General features: G+C 40.9%; 1 protein-coding gene across 2 annotated transcripts in view; it reads right to left on the reverse strand.

Moving 5' to 3' along the window:
* Positions 1–1,813: 1,813 nt before the first annotated feature.
* Positions 1,814–17,059, reverse strand: part of LOC143960078 (LON peptidase N-terminal domain and RING finger protein 1-like) — a 165,323-nt gene continuing 150,077 nt past the window's right edge. For both annotated transcript variants that reach the window (XM_077468356.1, XM_077468357.1), the window contains exon 11: positions 1,814–8,550. In XM_077468356.1, coding sequence (XP_077324482.1) covers positions 8,395–8,550 — 156 coding nt within the window. In that variant the 3' untranslated portion in view covers positions 1,814–8,394. The remainder of the gene's footprint in view (positions 8,551–17,059) is intronic.

Consider the following 17,059-nt stretch of genomic DNA (forward strand, 5'->3'; position numbering starts at 1 on the left):
CTAATAAACAGTGAACCATCTGTCCTAATAAAATAAGCAATTCATTCAATGTGATTTGCTTTTTGAACCTGTGCAAAACATGATAGCGAATCCTAGAGAAGAGGTAAAATCGAATTATTAGAACACTGAATATCCTAGACTTAGTCAAAGAATAGCTAAAGTAAAATATCATCCTGATGTATACAATTTCTTTTGCTGTCTCTTTCCACTGGGGAATGTTTAAAACCCTAGAGAGGTCTGTCTCGCCAGCAATGACAGCTTATCTCTGGTTTACTAAGATAATTGATGCCATCTTCTACTCCTGTTAATAGATTTTGACTTTTTAAGCCAAGGTGAAACTGTGGAATGTTGAGATCGTAGGTGGTTTTCTGGAGAAAACAAAGATGACAAACTCATCATAATGAATAATGGGCCATATTGATTTTTTAAACTTCTAATAGCATAAAGGTACAATCTAGCGAAGCTTGAAAATTTAGTACAGAAATCATGGTAACAGAGCATACATGCCTGGAGATTTAAACATCCTGGAGCTTCCTTGCAGTGTAAAATTTGGCTGTGTAGCAGTCTGATATTTGGGAACACCAAACCACAAACTGCAGGAATTCCTATTGGGGTTGGGGTTGGTTTACTAAAGGCAAATAGGCCATTCAATTTGCAAGTGCAGTTGCTCCAGAGATTAGTAAATGAAGTAAAGCTTCACTTTGCAAAGACTACCCAATCACATGCAAGGAAATAAAAAAATAAAAAAAAACTGAATTTTTGCTTGCACATTGGATGATGGAAGTCATCAGAGCTTCTGCTCATTTACTAAGATCTGGAGCAACTGCACTTTGCAAAGTGCACCATTTGCCTTTAGTAAATCAACTCCACTGTCTTTCTGCAAACATTTAAATTATCATACTCCTACCCATCCAGCATCTACCGAGGGGCCCTAATGCCTTGCCACCTAATATTGCTTGTATGTAAACCTTAACAATAAACATATCTCATTTTCCTACTTTAGGTTTGTTAAATACGAATAAAAGTGTTTTGTTGTATCTGTTCAACTTGTGCAATACCTGTCAAAAAATGTAAGCACTGATATCGTCCTGTGCTCCCTGCCTTTGCTGCACTCCTGTCAGTTACAGTGGGGTTCAGTTACTAAAGACAAATGCAGTTACACTCTGCAAGAGCAGTTGCTTCAGAGATTAGTAAGTGAGCAGAAGCTCTGCTGACTTCCATCATCCCATCATGTGCAAGCATAATTGCATTTTTTTTAACTTTCCTTGCACATGATTGGGTACTCTTTGCAAAGTGAAGCTTTACCTCATTTACTAAGCTCTGAAGCAATTGCACTTGCAGAGTGCAACTGCACTTTGCAAAGTGCACAGTCTATTTGCCATTAGTTAACCCCATTGTCTCCACAGGCCCATGAAATTGTTATTCGCAGGATTACCAGGTGAAAGTGAAGGACAAAAATTGTGAATCCAGCCTAAAGCCACATCAGATAGTCATAACTATGGCAAAAATCTAGGTATAACTTTGAATTCCCCTCTCTGGGCATACACAACCCCCCTGCCCTTGTCCAACCATTCCTTCATTATAAAAAGATGGATTAGGTAATGAAATAAGCTCATTGATCACTTGGAGGGGAAGGTGCAAAAGGTTACAATGAGACTCATGCCCCTTTAAGAAGTTATTGGGGGCAAATTAAGTTGTTGGGTCAATTTCATATTTAACCTTGCATTTCCATATTTATTACGAAGGATTTTTTGATTGAGGTGGAGGTTTTTTTTAGCAAAAAAAAAAAAAAAGTAGAAAAAAAAGGCAGAAACATTATTAGAGTTCTTTAATGCTAATTCTTACAGTAGAAACATTTTTTTTCAAAATCATCATTGTTCATCAGCAAATTACAATGCAGACATAACATCTTGGACTCTATAAAAGGTTAGATGAAGAGAAACTATGAAACAAGCATAATTATGACTACCACAAAAACTAAAATGGTACAAAACCTACAATCTCTTTATTGCTTAGTTAAAAGAAAATGTCAGACTAGTTCATGTTGCACTTCAGCAGGCACTGTGTGACCTGAAAGTGTGTGCAAACTTTTCAAAAGCACGTATAGGCAGTGTTATGGATTCTAGTGACTGTTAATGTCTCTCAGTTGCAGATTGTCCTAGTGCTAAGGTCCTAGCTCTCCAACTAGGACATAGACCTTAGTGAAAAAAATCTAGGGAAGGCTTATAACCTCAATCAGTTTTTGTTGTTGTTGCTCATGTCCCCTTTGCCCAGATTTCATCTCACTCTCTGTTCTGGGGAGCAAATTAGGTAAAATATTCACACTGGGACCCAAGATAGCAAGTTCCCAGTGGAGTCAAAGACAGCAATTAAAGCCGAACAGTGTCCTTGACAGCAGAAAAACTCAAGTTATGAGAGGCCCTAAAATTGTGCTTACCACTGGATGACCGGAGTCTGCCATCTTTGATAGCATGTTTATGTAGTAAATTATTCTTTCCAGGAAATGCGCTGATTTATGTACAGCAGAGATAAGGTAAGCTGTTCTGATTTCTTATAAGACACCATGTTGTGTGATTTTCATTATACAGGGACCCTACAAGCACAGTTACATGGACCATGTGTTGTAAGGCAATCAATATCTCTTTCCTTTTCTATCCAAAACATAAAAACATAGGCATACTAATTTCAAATAAACTTGAGAAAGAGAAGGTTGATGGCATGAAATAATTGATGGCCTCGCTAATTGGGAGGGTGAGTGTCACAGCTTGAGAACACTGAACCACTGCATTAAACTACTATACCACATGCTCAGATATTTCGCTGTTATGCACAGGCTAGTCAAAGACAATATTACTTAGCGTTTTTAGCATAACTTTCAGTTCACAATACAAGAAGTCTTCACAAATATTCATAAGAGGTGCCAGAAAATTAGAAAAAAAAATCCATATTTTTCATTTCATATGATTAAAATGATTACCTTAATGCAACATATCTTAACTGCGGCTCTTCATTTAAAGAAATTCAAAGCTCTAACAGGTAGCCTTTCATCTTGTCCTCCACTGCCTACTGATTACAGCTCTCTAAACCACAGCAAGGGGTAAATGAGTGGCTCCTCAGTTGTACTAGAATATTAATTTACAAACTGTTTTCTTCTGGAACACCGCCCTTGTGAAGAAGTGTAATTTCCCACTGCCACTTGTGAGATGTCCTAGAACTGTGCTTAACATGAGGTAAACTGGGTCTGTCATCTTGGGTAGAATGCTTTTGTGGTTTCAAAATGGTTGTTTAGAGCAAATGAGCTGAATTATTAAGTGGATATGTCATTAGCAATAAAGCTCTTCTAACCTCAAGTATTACATTTTGTGTAAAAAGAAAATAACATCAGAACTAAGGGTAGTAGGCCCACTAGTCCTGAATGCATATAGAGAGTCAATGTCAGAGAAAGGAAATCTTCCAATGTAATCTCCAGATCATAGAACAGCTGTTGCTGCCCTCTAGGGATAGGGCAGAACCTTAAAGTGACTATAAAACACAAAAAGAGGGTGCATCAGCTTTGTGCATTACCATAAGGGGCTCATGATCAACTTTAGAGCCACCCATTCGACTACAGGCCAAGAAAAATGCTTATTCATTGCCGGATAAATGTGAGCTGTGTGCAGGTGACAGTAAGAAGGATCCCTGTACCCGTCTGACCCATGTTTAGTTTAACTGGACCCCTAAGTAACAAATATTGTGTTCAACCTGAGTTAAGGGCAAACCAACTACTGGAGGCATTCACAATGATTTGTGTGACTAAAGTCTAGGAGGGAAGGACCACTGTGAGAGGTGATGCATTTGCTACAAATACATGATAAAGTAAATCAACCAAAGAAACTGATAATATAGTGGTTCCACCCCAGAATAAATTAATTGGTGGAACCCCAAACAGCAAAGATCTTAAAGCACACCTATCACAACAAAACTCAGATGAATAACATTGCTGGAAACAGTCCAAATTGTCAGTGTTGATAGGGCACCTATAGATTTTGACTTCCATGGACGTTCGAGGGGAATAGTGACATGATCTAGATAGTAGAAGTCACATTCAGCTGGACTTGTTCTGTAATGTTGAAGACGTTTCGTAGCTTCTACACACCGCATCTTTCTAATGAGTGTCAGGAAGATACCCCACCATTCAGCATCTGAGCTCCACCTTCAATGTTACAGAACAAGTTTAGTTGAATGCAGTTACTAGCTATACCATGACCTAGATAAATGAAAACCTTCACAGTGACATGATAGGTTAAAGCATTTTACTGCTCAATGGTGTCTTCTGCTGCTAAGCTAGACACCCTCCATCCCCCTCCTGCCTCTCCTTATATGCCTAAAGTGTCATGTGACTGTGGTTGGGAATTGCCAGCTTTGGGCTTTAGCACTGCTAGCTACTATCTCTTTTTCTGATTAAACTATTATGCCGTGTACACACAATCTGATTTTACAGCAACAAATGTTCGTGGAAGCTTGTTGTCGGAAATTCTGACCGTGTGTAGGCTCCATCGGACATTTTTTGTCAAAACTTTGAGAGCTGGATCTCAAATTTTCCAACAACAAAAGCCGTTATCGGAATGTCCAATCATGTGTACGCAGCATTAGGGTGACACACACTTACAAGCACCAAGTGATATAGCTAGTATCCAACTAGTCAGAAAAGTAAAAAATAAGAAAGACTAGAAAGAACAAAAAAAAAAACTGATATTACATTTAATTTATCAAATGTGTAGGGAAAAAGTCATCTGATTAGTTGGTTGCTATAAGTTATGCTGCATCAAAAGTTATTTGTCAATTTTTACATGTTAGAATATATAAAAAGAATGTGACACAACGCCCTTTCAACACTGCTAAATGCAGTATTCCATATAATCCTATAGAGTTCCACCTTGCTGATTTATATTAAAGAAGGCAGTAGCACACAGAAAGCTACAAAAATCATATGAAAAAAAACAAACAGTGCAAGTCAGTAGATTTAAATAGAAATACAGAAATGCTCAATATTTAAAAATGCAACATTATTAAGCACAGAGTTTGCCTATCTGCTTTCCACAGAGGAAGCAGCCATTTTGTGGAGCACATCAGTATTTCTTTAGATTCAACCTAAGCTGAATACTGTAAGAATAACTCCCACCAATGACCTTGGTGTCTTTTATATTTAAAGTGTATAACTGCAATTATTTTCTACCTGACCATTTATACAACAAAGATAACTATAAATTTTTTAAGCAAAAAATCCCAAGAGACTAGTGCCACTAAGGCCTTTTCCAAAACACCCACAAAATAAATGGAGATGGCACACTAAATGTGTAGTGCCTTAGAATTATGGTACAGACTGAGAGAGTCAGCAGCAGCATGTTGACTGGAGAAGTCCTATACTAAATGCCACACACCTAGTACTTTTAGGTGATCTGTAGCTTGACAGATGTGTCACCTGCATAGTGCCTGCTAAATATGTCTATCAATCTACCTGGAAAATATGTAATGTCACCCTCTCCATTGTTGAAGCTGGAGTAAGGCAAGTATAATTTACAAACTTTTAGAGAGCGCCACTGCAAGCGCCAACTTACAGCAGCCCGGTGATTCCATGACTGTTGGGTGCTGGCATTCAAGGGGTCTGCTAAAAGTGGCTGTGAAAGACAATGAGAAGCTGCATGCCAACACAGCACAGTCATCATGTAGTGAGAATTGGCTTCAGCCTGTCTCTTATGAAAGCAATGCCCTTTTGATGTGTTTCACCCTCCCACTGGCTTAATCATTTAGGTCATAACTGATTACATCATGACTGGGCTATGTTGGTGGTGTGAGGCTTCTCATTGCACAGTACCCTAAGATATTAACCTCCTGTAATCCCCTTTAGGCCATCCATATACCATTCAAAGCATTAATGGAAAGGCTGAATGTACCAAGTTGATCAAGCTGCTAGTGATAATCACTGTCTTCCCCCGGTGGGTATGGCTTTCCCTGCCTGCCCACGTTCTGCCCGGAGAAGACAATTGCTCGGCAATGCCTGTCAACACTGACTGTTTTGATGGGGGGGATCGTGCAAATTTCTTTCCTGCAACCCTTTGGCCAGCCTTATAGCTGCGCTCACACTGGGAGAGGGCAGGGTGATAGTCAAGGCCAATCAGGAGTGTTGCATACAAATCAAATATGCTGATAAGGATAATTCTGACAGGAGAAAGAAAAGGGATAATTCTGTCTGTCTGCTGTTGCTCCTTCACTGTCCAATCAAAGGCTGGGGTTACAGAATACAGGATACTATATTAATCCCGAAGGGAAATTGGGAAATTGTTAGACAGATGACCAAGCTGTATTGCTTAACTGCAGCAGAGAAAAGTCAGGTCACTAACCTTGCTTTGTTATTCAACAGCACTCTATGAATTTAAGCACCAGATGGACAGTTTCATATGTTTATTTAGCGGTTTGCCTTATATTCAGCTTTTAAGGTTTAGCTGAATACAAGACTGATGTTTTAGCTATGGGTAGATACCGGCAGGATCACTCAAGCACCAGTTTTGTATATTTCTGAGGGTCACCCATGAAAAGCTTTGTACACCAGAGTTCCAAGGTCTGCCAACGTGGCATAGTTTTAGCAAAGGGGTCTATTTGTCTCTCTCTGCTGGATTTTTTACTTACTTCACATCGTCGAGGCTTCAGTGGAAAGCATGACACTCCTCCTATGCAGTTTGAGGAATGAGACCGGCATTGTTGGCCAAAGCAATTCCACTCATAGGGTTCCAAAACATGTAAACAGCAAGCATGTAATTCAGCCCCCCAGGGTCTATACACAAGTGAAAAACAGCTTTAGCCTGAAAACCAACCTACATAAAACTTGTATATAGTATCTAGAGACAGAGCTGTTAAAGATCCAAATAGAAAAACTATTAACAGTTCTGTCTCCATTTCTAAAGCTGAAAGGGTACCTTGTATACAAGATGTCTGAGCTCTGATTGTTGGGAGTTGGGGGGCTATGCTCTGTGCCCCCTAGTGACAGCTAGACATGCTGAGCAGGAGGCTCCTAACATTATAGGTAAAGTTCACATGTTTAGGACTGTTAAACAGCTGGCATTTTTTTCACAGAAAGGGCTGTTTTTTCTTAAAAAGCACCGCAGTTTTCTTATGTGGTCAGTTTAAATGCCAAAACTGCTAAAGTTCAGTTTGGGCAACACTTTCATGTCCTTCCTAAAGTGACCCTTTCCTTTACCCATGCAGGGGAAAGTAAAAGAGTTGCTTAACTCTCCAATCCCAGCAGCACATATTCACCATCCTCATACCCGTGCTGCTCTGTTTTGGCACCAGAGCCAGAAAAAAAAGTTCTGGGAAACCACCTGATTTGTCAGAACTTACACAGGCCTATAGACTCGTTTGCCTGCCCCATGTGACAGCAATGGGCCAATCAGAGGACACCTATCGCTGGCACATGGAAAAGCGCAAGTAAATCACACCTTCACCCATACCCAGGGGGTGCCGAATGGACCGAAAAGTGAGCTAGGAATGGACAGTATATATGCTGCTGGGGAGAGAGGGAAGCTAGGTGACTCTATAAAGAGTCACTTTATCTGCCCCACTATCATTTGGCAATATTTTAAATACAATATATTCTTATAAATCCACAAGTTACCCTGTTCATTTCCAGATATACATCAAACATACAATTTACAACAAGGATTTTTAATTGCTAAAATTAGAACAAAAATGGCTGTTTATAATAAAGTGCAAGAGTGCCAACTAGACACTACTGCAAGAACATGTTCACTGACTAAAGTAGTGCTGAACTGCACTTAGAAAAGCTCACTTCCCTTGTAGCAAAACTTACTCAGAGCTACATATGCTAGGGTCTGTCAATAAATTTAAAGAATAAATACACAAACGAAATAGAATACACAGTTAAATTATGTGAAAGGCAGCTGTAGCATTGTACTATCATTGCTGAGAAGTTTGGCGAATGATTTGCAGACAAAAAAAAAACAATAGAAAGAGTGAGCAAGATGGCTAAAGCCAAGTTCAAAAAAGCGTAAGAACAGAAAAAAAAAGAGAACACCTTATTAACATATTGTTTCACTGAGGCAAATACAAGAAAAAGTTCTAGCTAAATTATGAAGCCACTGAATCAATAAATTTCATTACTTAAGGGTATCAACCCATATCTGAAGGGTTTGTGGATATTACATATTTGATGACCATTAAGGTTCCAGTGAAAACATTGTTCTTGTGCTAGGTTACCAGTACTTGGAGAGTCAATCAAAGCAGCAATGTCAACTGAGCAAAGGTTATCCCTTATGGACGGATGGTGCAGAACTTTGAAAACGTATGCTTTTTGTCTTCTTAAACTATACTCATTATGGCATAGAATCCTTTAGGAGTTTAGGAGGGACTCTGGAGGAAGACAGATAATATGTGCTTCAGATGGAAAAGCCTCTCCTTTAATGAAGTCATGGAAATAATTAGCGTCTGATAGACCGGATCCAAGGGCAAGACGGACAAGAGCCACCAACACCAGAACGGACCATCTGGAGATGCCTGTGCCAGACATAAACACAAAAAATACAGTAAGTCAAGAAAGGAACATAGATGTGATATTGCTGCAGCAAATCCTAAAAGTTGCACAATAAAAAAGTCATTAACAAGTAACAAACAGTACTTTTCACCAACAAAAGGGGACACTTCATGTGCATCTACATAGTTACATAGTTAGTCAGGTTGAAAAAAGACACAAGTCCATCCAGTTCAACCATAAAAAAATAAATAAATAAAATAAAAAATATCTTACAATCCAATATACCCAATTCTATGCCCACAGTTGATCCAGAAGAAGGCAAAAACCCCAACAGAGCATGCTCCAATTTTCTACAGCAGGGGAAAAAATTTCTTCCTGATCCCAAAGAGGCAATCAGCTTTTCCCTGGATCAACATTACCTATAAATGTTAGTACCCAGTTATATTATGTACATTTAGGAAAGTATCCAGGCCTTTCTTAAAGAAATTTACTGAGCTAGCCAGAACTACCTCTGGAGGAAGTCTATTCCACATTTTCACAGCTCTTACTGTGAAGAAACTTTTCAGTATTTGGAGATGAAATCTCTTTTCCTCCAGACGTAAAGAGTGCACCCATGTCCTCTGTGTTGACCTTAAAGTGAATAACTCAACACCAAGTTCACTATATGGACCCCTTATATATTTGAACATGTTGATCATATACCCCCATATTCTCCTCTTCTCAAGAGTGAATAAATTAAATACCTTTAATCTTACCTCATAGCTGAGCTCCTCCATGCCTCTTATCAGTTTGGTTGCCCTTCTTTGCACTTTCTCCAGTTCCCCGATATCCTTTTTGAGAACTGGTGCCCAAAACTGAACTGCATACTCCAGATGAGGTCTTACTAATGATTTGAACAGGGTCAAAATGATATCGCTCTCTCTGGAGTCCATACCTCTCTTAATACAAGAAAGGACTTTGCTCGCTTTGGAAACCGCAGATTGACATTGCATGCTATTATTGAGCTTATGATCTACCAAAACCCCAACATCCTACTCCACTACAGATTCCCTCAGTTGTATTCCCCCTAGCATGTATGATGCATGCATATTCTTAGCCCCCAAGTGCATAACTTGCCACCGCCACGCCTCTGTCCAAGGTTTTACTTACCTCTTCATAAAAAGAAATCAGGTTTGTCTGACAACTTCTGTCTTTCATGAATTCATGCTGTCTGTTGCTTAAAATGTTTTTTTTTCCAGCAAGAACTTGTCTATGTGGTCTTTTATTAAATGCTCCAGTATCTTCCCAACTATAGAAGTTAAACTAACAGGTCTATAGTTACGTAATAAAGACTGTTCCCTTTTTAAATATATGCACCACGTTTGCCCTCCACCAATCCAGTGGTACTATTCCCGTCATTAACGAGTCCCTAAAAATTTGATAGAATGGCTTTGAAATTGCTGAGCTCAATCTGGGTGGAATTAGAAAGAAAAGGTTTCTTCTGAATTCTGAATACATTATTATAGTTCAACTTCAGCCAAAATGTTTTAGTTTTGGATGTTGTGTGAAAAAGATAGAACTTCTTTTAGCTTTTTATTGAGTTTTCTTCTCATTGTGGAAATTTCTCCTGGTTTCCCAGAAACCTTCCCAACAAGGTCAGAGGCTACAATAAAAACCTTCAGATTTTAACCCAGAATGCATGCCCAGGCAGGTATGTAATGCCATTTGCAGTTGAAGCTGCTGCCAATGGCTGTATTGACAGCTCACTAGGCTGAAAATTAGGAAGCCTGACCCATGGACCCCTGACATCACTGAGAACCAAACAGAGGTTTAGAATGCTGCTGTGCTTTGCGGAAGAAGCCTGCCAATGTGTCTGTATACCTGAAAATACAGGGTTTGGGGCTGATCTGAGTGAATGAATGCATGGGGGGTTGAACTGAGGTCTGAAGTGTATGCTTTGGACCCCTGGGTTGGGGGATCATCTGAGGTCTGAAGTGTATGGATTGTGGCATTATCTGAGGTCTGAGTTTTTTGCTTTGGTGCTGATATAAATTCTGAAGTGTATGGATTAGGGCATGATCTGAAGTCTAAAGCCTTGGTCATATTAATGGACACATTTTTGTCAGTTTTTTGATTGATGCTAGTCTCAAATCGAAAGTGAAGAGGGTACTCACCATCAGAAATTTTTCTGACGACAGAATTCAACATCAGAAGTAATGTAATGTGTTGAATTCTTTTGTATGTGTTTCATTTCTGAGAGCATGCCTAAACCTGGAGATCCTGCCAGAGACCTTGTTGTTCAATGACAATATTGCCTTCACTGCATTGAAATCCCAAGCAGTGACGCCACCTCTGCCTGAGTTTTCCTCTGCCAGACTACAGAACTATGCTGACCCCCACCCCAAGTGTTCCTCTCCACATGCATACATTGATTTATTTTCCACAAAAACAAACATGCTGTCTTGACTTGCAAAAGCCCACATACTATCAATAGAAACCAACCTTGCACACCCTCTTATCCCTCCTCCCAGTAGCTGCCCCTGCAAAAAGTCATATGATCACAAGAAAAATAGCCATGTATTAATAAAGAAGCAAGGTTAAAGAAAAAAAAATAATACAGGGGTATGCTCAAGTGGAGGGATATTTGGAGGTAAATTTGGACCATGCCCGTACAAATGCTTAAAAAGTTTATTATAACCACTGCTTTTGTATAACATGACCTTTCACCTGTCTGCCCTAGAAACTGAACAAGGACAGCTCTAGTCTCCTTGTTGGTCTATAGTACTATACTGATGTGAGCAGGTGTAACCTTTTCCATTATCTGTTTACCTATATTACCAAGGTCAGCTGTATTTTATCCATTATACCACGTTTGGCTTGTTTTTCTGTTCTCACAATATGTAAATCATTTGTCCTCACAAGAGAAAAGCATACCTTTCTCAGGTTCACACTCTAATTCACCTTGTCTATTCTTTGCTGCCACATTATTAAAAAGGAAAATAAAACTGAGATACTAAAACAGGAACTTATGATCTCCTATTTGGATAGAAGTGTCCCCTTGGAGTCTTTAAGTATGCTATTTTGGTTTTGAGAAAATTTTCCAGTCATTTGCTTGCAAGCACCTGGCGGCTTTTAATGGACAGGAGCATCAATCTCGCTTTCAAGAGCCGACTGTGTGGGCAAGGATAAGCACTGCAGGGTGCATGTAGTGGGGACAGATCTCCACGCTGTGCTGAATCCACTAACAGCTGCCATTAACCCCTGCTTAGCCAAAGACAAAGCCCAGCATCACCTTTATAATAGTGTTACATATAGCCTACCTGATTTGTGTGAATTGGTTTAAGATTACATTTAAAACTAGATTTCAGGCAAACAGCTATATATACCACTGCAATTCATATTTTGGAGCTGTTACTGGAAAAGTGATTTGCATTTCAGTCCTTAGACAATTTTAGACTACAGAGCCAGGCTGGTGACCTGACCTACAGATAAGCAATACAGCTTTGACACCTTCCTGCCTTTAGCTTGTGATTGGACTGTGTAGGAGCAGAAGCAGCTTGCTGAGCTCCTCCCTCTTCCCTAGCGCCTTTTAAAATTTAATTGTTAGCTCATGTTCACTGCAGCGCACTGATTGGCTCCCTAATGCTGGCCTTCCCTTTCCTAGTGTGAGTGCTGCAGTATATAGGATTACGAGAGGCCGAATCAAAATTCAGCTTCTTTACAAAGTGAGATGCGACCATCTAATTTTTAATCAACTTGCTCTAGTTACTAGTCTGCTGTGTATGGTCCAGGTGTTCTAGCGGGATTACATTTAATCAAGCTTGCAGACATGATCAGCACCTTCAAGTAAAACCCAAGATTTCATTTATTCTATTAAGATTGAAGTAGTGCAGGTGCAAGAGAAGTGCGTATACAGACAACTCATTTCAATTCACTAGGTCTTTATTAAATTCATGTTAAAAGCAAGGGAACGTGCTTTGATACATTCCAACCAGTTTGCTCTCCAAACTTCTTGATTATTTCTGCAAGCTTCACTATTAGTTGCATTTAAAAACACAGCATTTTTTCTAATCTGAAGTTTAGCCTGTTACTATTTTGCCTTCCCTGCTCCCTACAAATGCTAATGAAATTTGAAAAAATCTTGCCCGTTTTCAATTCTATAACTTATTTCAGAGTGATGTCATCATTAGGTCTCTGCTTTTCTATGCAACACTGGCAGATCATGACTGGATGGAGGGGCAAGCAGGGTGATGTACATAGCTCTCTAAAGACATCACAGCACCTTGGTTCAGTCCTGATGCATGAAGTGGGTTGGCTTCTGGGATGTATTAAAGGGGTTGTAAAGGTAAACATTTTTTCAACTTAATACATTCTATGCATTAAGGTGAAAAAACATCTGACAGTGCCGGCCCCCCCAGCCCCCTGTTTTACTTACCTGACCCCTCAAAAGTCCTGCGCTCGCCTCCGACATCCTCGTCGCCGCTCAGCCTGGCCGTTGATTGGCTAGAGTGGATGGATTACAAGCAGCACAGCCATTGGCTCGCGATGCTGTCAATGCCATCCAATGACACGGCGCGCCGGGGGCGGGGCCGAGTGATACAGTGAGCAGCTATAGCCGCCGGCTGTATCACGGGAGCGCGACCGCAAATACTTCTCACCATGCGAGGGAGCTCGCATGAACGAGAGAAGTACTTGCGGGGGGGGAAGCAGAAACAGCAGCCGAGGGACCCCAGAAGAGCAGGTTCGGGGCTACTCTGTGCAAAACAAGCTGCACGGTGGAGGTGAGTATAACATGTCCTCCGCTCGATTCACACAGTGCCCGAGTACCGCTGAGCTCCGTTCCCTGCGACGTTACGACGCACGGGAGCGGAGGTTGGCGCCAAATTCAAAAAAGTAAAAACACAAAACACATACAGTATACTGTATTCTGTACTGTATAAAAAAATACACATCCCCTTTGTCCCTAGTGGTCTGTCCAGTGCCCTGCATGCACTTTTATATTATAAATACTGTTTTTTCTGCCTGGAATTTGGAGATTGTCCATAGCAACCGAAAAGTGTCTCTTTATGTCAAAAGTGATTTTAGACCAACTAGAAAACAGCGATAATATGTAAAGCGCTGAGCAAACTGTTGGCGCTATATAAAACCTGTATAATATAATAATAATAAATTAGAATCACTTGCAGAATTGAGCGATCGCGATTTGTGGGGAAATTCATCATCAAACACTAAATCTAATGACAGCGACAATTCTGCAACTGAGCAAATTTCTGTGTTTTTGGATTTGATTACATTATTGAATATTTTTTTATTATTATTTGTTATAATTATTTATAGTTATTTATTATATTATAAACTTTATCATACCCGGGATGTCTACCAGACTCTGGTTTGAACAGATTTAAGTGAGTTATTCCTAAGAATTGCAGGCCTACAATATAAAACGGGAAATTTTCATGAAAAAAAATTGTACCGCGTTCAGCACCTAAAATCAGAAATAATCATACCACCAGGGAGGTTAAGTAAATGTGAAAATGCTTTCATATGGAGATGTCAGTCTGGAGGAGTGGGTGTTTCTGGGCAGACCACATTTGCATGCAGATCACCACAGGTTACACCCATTTGTGATCCTGAGCCTGCATGATTGAAAGAACTGAAATCCAATGAATGAAAGAGGCAAGCCAGGGGTAGCAAGGCTTGGCAAGGAAGGAGCTGGATGTTCTTCAATTAGGCGTGGTCTATCTGACTTGCTGCAGTTTTTAATTCACACTGTGAGAAGCTCAGAGCATGCAGTAAAATCAAAGTGAGCTATTTCAGTCCAGATGAGTCTGTACAACTTTGTAATACTGAAGATAAGGCTGGAGGTCAACTTTAACAAATGCATTTTTATATATACATAGATATGCCTAGACTTCACCTTTTTAAGATCTATTTTATTCTTTTTATATTTACTTGGCTGTAAACTCCTGGCCCTGACAATTTTTCAAATTTTAACAGTTCTACGGGCTGTTTGCTGAGACTTGGAAGTGTTGGAAGAAAGAAAACTAAACTAAAAGGTTAAGAGGTTCTACACTCTTATCAGTCTGCAGCAACATTTTCTGAGTATAAGGTCTACTATGGTGCCCACTGATTTGTCACTCCGTCATTTCTGCCACTACAGTCACCTAAATATGCTGGGAAGGAATTTAAAAAACTGAGCTTCCTCAGCATTTTCACTAACAGGCATTTCCTGTTGTAGGGCATTTCCAAGTGTAAATCAGTCACAAATCAGGTAACACGTGGTGGCTACAGAACCAAAGAGAGGCTTCAATGTAACTTTAAAGCGTATGTAAAAAAAAATGTTTTCCAATGTTGTTAGAAGATAGAGTATAGAAGAGATAAACCCTACCTCAATGTTTCTTTATAGGGGTCGATGTCCCTGCTAGGAAGATTAACCCTTTATCTGTTTTTTAGGCAGCTGTCATCGAGACCGAGAGTGAGAGGAAATCCCAAAAATTTTGAGTGTACACCAAAGCAAGTAGTGAGGAAAAACGTTCTATGGCAGGGGTCCCCAACCCCTGGCCCATGGACCGGTACCAGTCCATGGCCTGTTGATGGCCAGGCCATGCAGTAGGAGGTGAGAGGCAACCGTGGTCCCATCAGGACTATAACAGATCACAGTTGCAGCTCATCTCCTGTTGTGCGTCTGTTTCCCCGAGTCCATGTGTCTTCTCCTGGATCTGGAGATCAACCCTGAAGAGCAGGAGTCTTTCATATTAACAAGCACCCTTTACATTACATTAATGTAAAGGGACTGCTTTAAAGGGAGGATGGAACTGTGATGTAAAGGGGGACTGTGGACACTGTGAAGGGGGGTTGTGGTGTGAAGGAGGAATGAGGGATATCCAGTCCGTGAATATCCAGTCCAACCACCCAGTCCCTGGAAAGATTGGCTGCCACAAAACTGGTCCCTGGTACCAAAAAGGTTGGAGACAGCTGCTCTAAGGGGAGAATCTGTTCCTGTGACAATTCCAGAGGCGGCTCTAGGCTTTGTGAGGCCTTAGGCAAATCTTAGACATGAGGCCCTACTAACTCCCATAATGGAAAAAATAATTCAAGCAATAGACCCCTAGCAATTTCCCTCTCCACCCCAACATCCCAAAAAACAAACATGCACATAGACTTATCTAAAAATAAAAAAATAAACTTTAATAATGTGCAAATAAAAGTCTGGTTCACTCTCACTGATTGGTTGTTAGAGGTTAGTGCACATCATTACTGCTCGCTGATTGGTTGCTAGAGGTTACTGCACAATATCACCACTTAATGATTGGTGCTAGAGGTACTGTACATCATTACTGCCCACTCATTGATTGCTAGAGGTTACTGCACATCATTACTGCACATTGATTGGTTGATAGAGGTTACTGCACATTATTACTGCTCACTGATTGGTTGCTATAGGTTACTGCTTATCATTATCATTCACTGATTGGTTGCTAGAGGTTACTGCACATTATTACCGCTCACTAATTGCTATAGATTACTGCTCATCATTGATTGTTTTCCAGAAGTTACAGGACATCATTACCTCTCGCTGGGTGGCAGGGCAGTATTGTGATGTGTGATGCAACTGTTGGAGTACAGTTGGTTGGATGACAGGATGCAGTGTGGGATGATGGTGGTAGCATTGGGGTGAGAGGATGAGATCATATCTTCCCTATAATGATAAGTTATAGGGTGATAGGATGCCAAAGGTGGGGTACAGGAGGGATGAGGATGATAATGACAGGAGGCAAGGTGCTAGGATGTCGGAGGTGGGGTACAGGGGGATGATAATGACAGGGGGTGGGGTGGTAGAATGCCAGAGGTGGGGTAGAGAGGGATGATGGGGATGTTGATGAAAATGGGTGGGGTGGTAGGAGGTCAGCAAAGAGGCATGATGACAGTGGGTGGGTAGGAGGCTGGTAGGGGGCTACAGGGGGGTGATGATGATGGGGGTAGGATGGTTGGATGCTAGAGGTGGGGCACAGGGGGATGATGGTGATGTTGATGACAGGGAGCAGGGTGGTAGGATGTCAGAAGTGGGGTATGGGGAAGATGATGATGATGATAGTGGGTGGGGTGGTAGGAAGCTGACAGTAGGGTAAAGGAGATGAAGATTACAGGGTGTGGGGTGGTAGGAAACTGACAATGGGATACAGGTGGGATGATGATGACAGGGGTGGAGTGGTAGGAAGCTGGCAGTGGGGTATAGGGGGTGAAGGTTACAGATTGGTGGGGTGGTAGGAAACTGGCAATGGGGTACAAGGGGGATGAAGATGACGGGGTGGAGTGGTAGGAAGCTGGCAGTGGGGTGCAGGGGAAATGACGGGGTGGTGGGTTGTAGGAAGTTGGCAGTGGGGTACAGGGGAGATGAAGATGACGGTGGTGGTAGGAAGCTGGCAGTGAGGTGCAGGGGGATGAAGATGATGGGGATGGGGTGGTAAAAAGCTGGCAGTGAGGTGCAGGGAGGATGACATGGTGGGGTGGTAGGAAGCTGGCAGTGGGGTACAAGGGGATGAAGATGATGGG

This window comes from Lithobates pipiens, unplaced genomic scaffold, assembly GCF_037356315.1.
Source record: "Lithobates pipiens isolate NorthernLeopardFrog02 unplaced genomic scaffold, aLitPip1_a1.2 Scaffold_8, whole genome shotgun sequence".
In the NCBI taxonomy this organism is placed as follows: domain Eukaryota; kingdom Metazoa; phylum Chordata; class Amphibia; order Anura; family Ranidae; genus Lithobates; species Lithobates pipiens.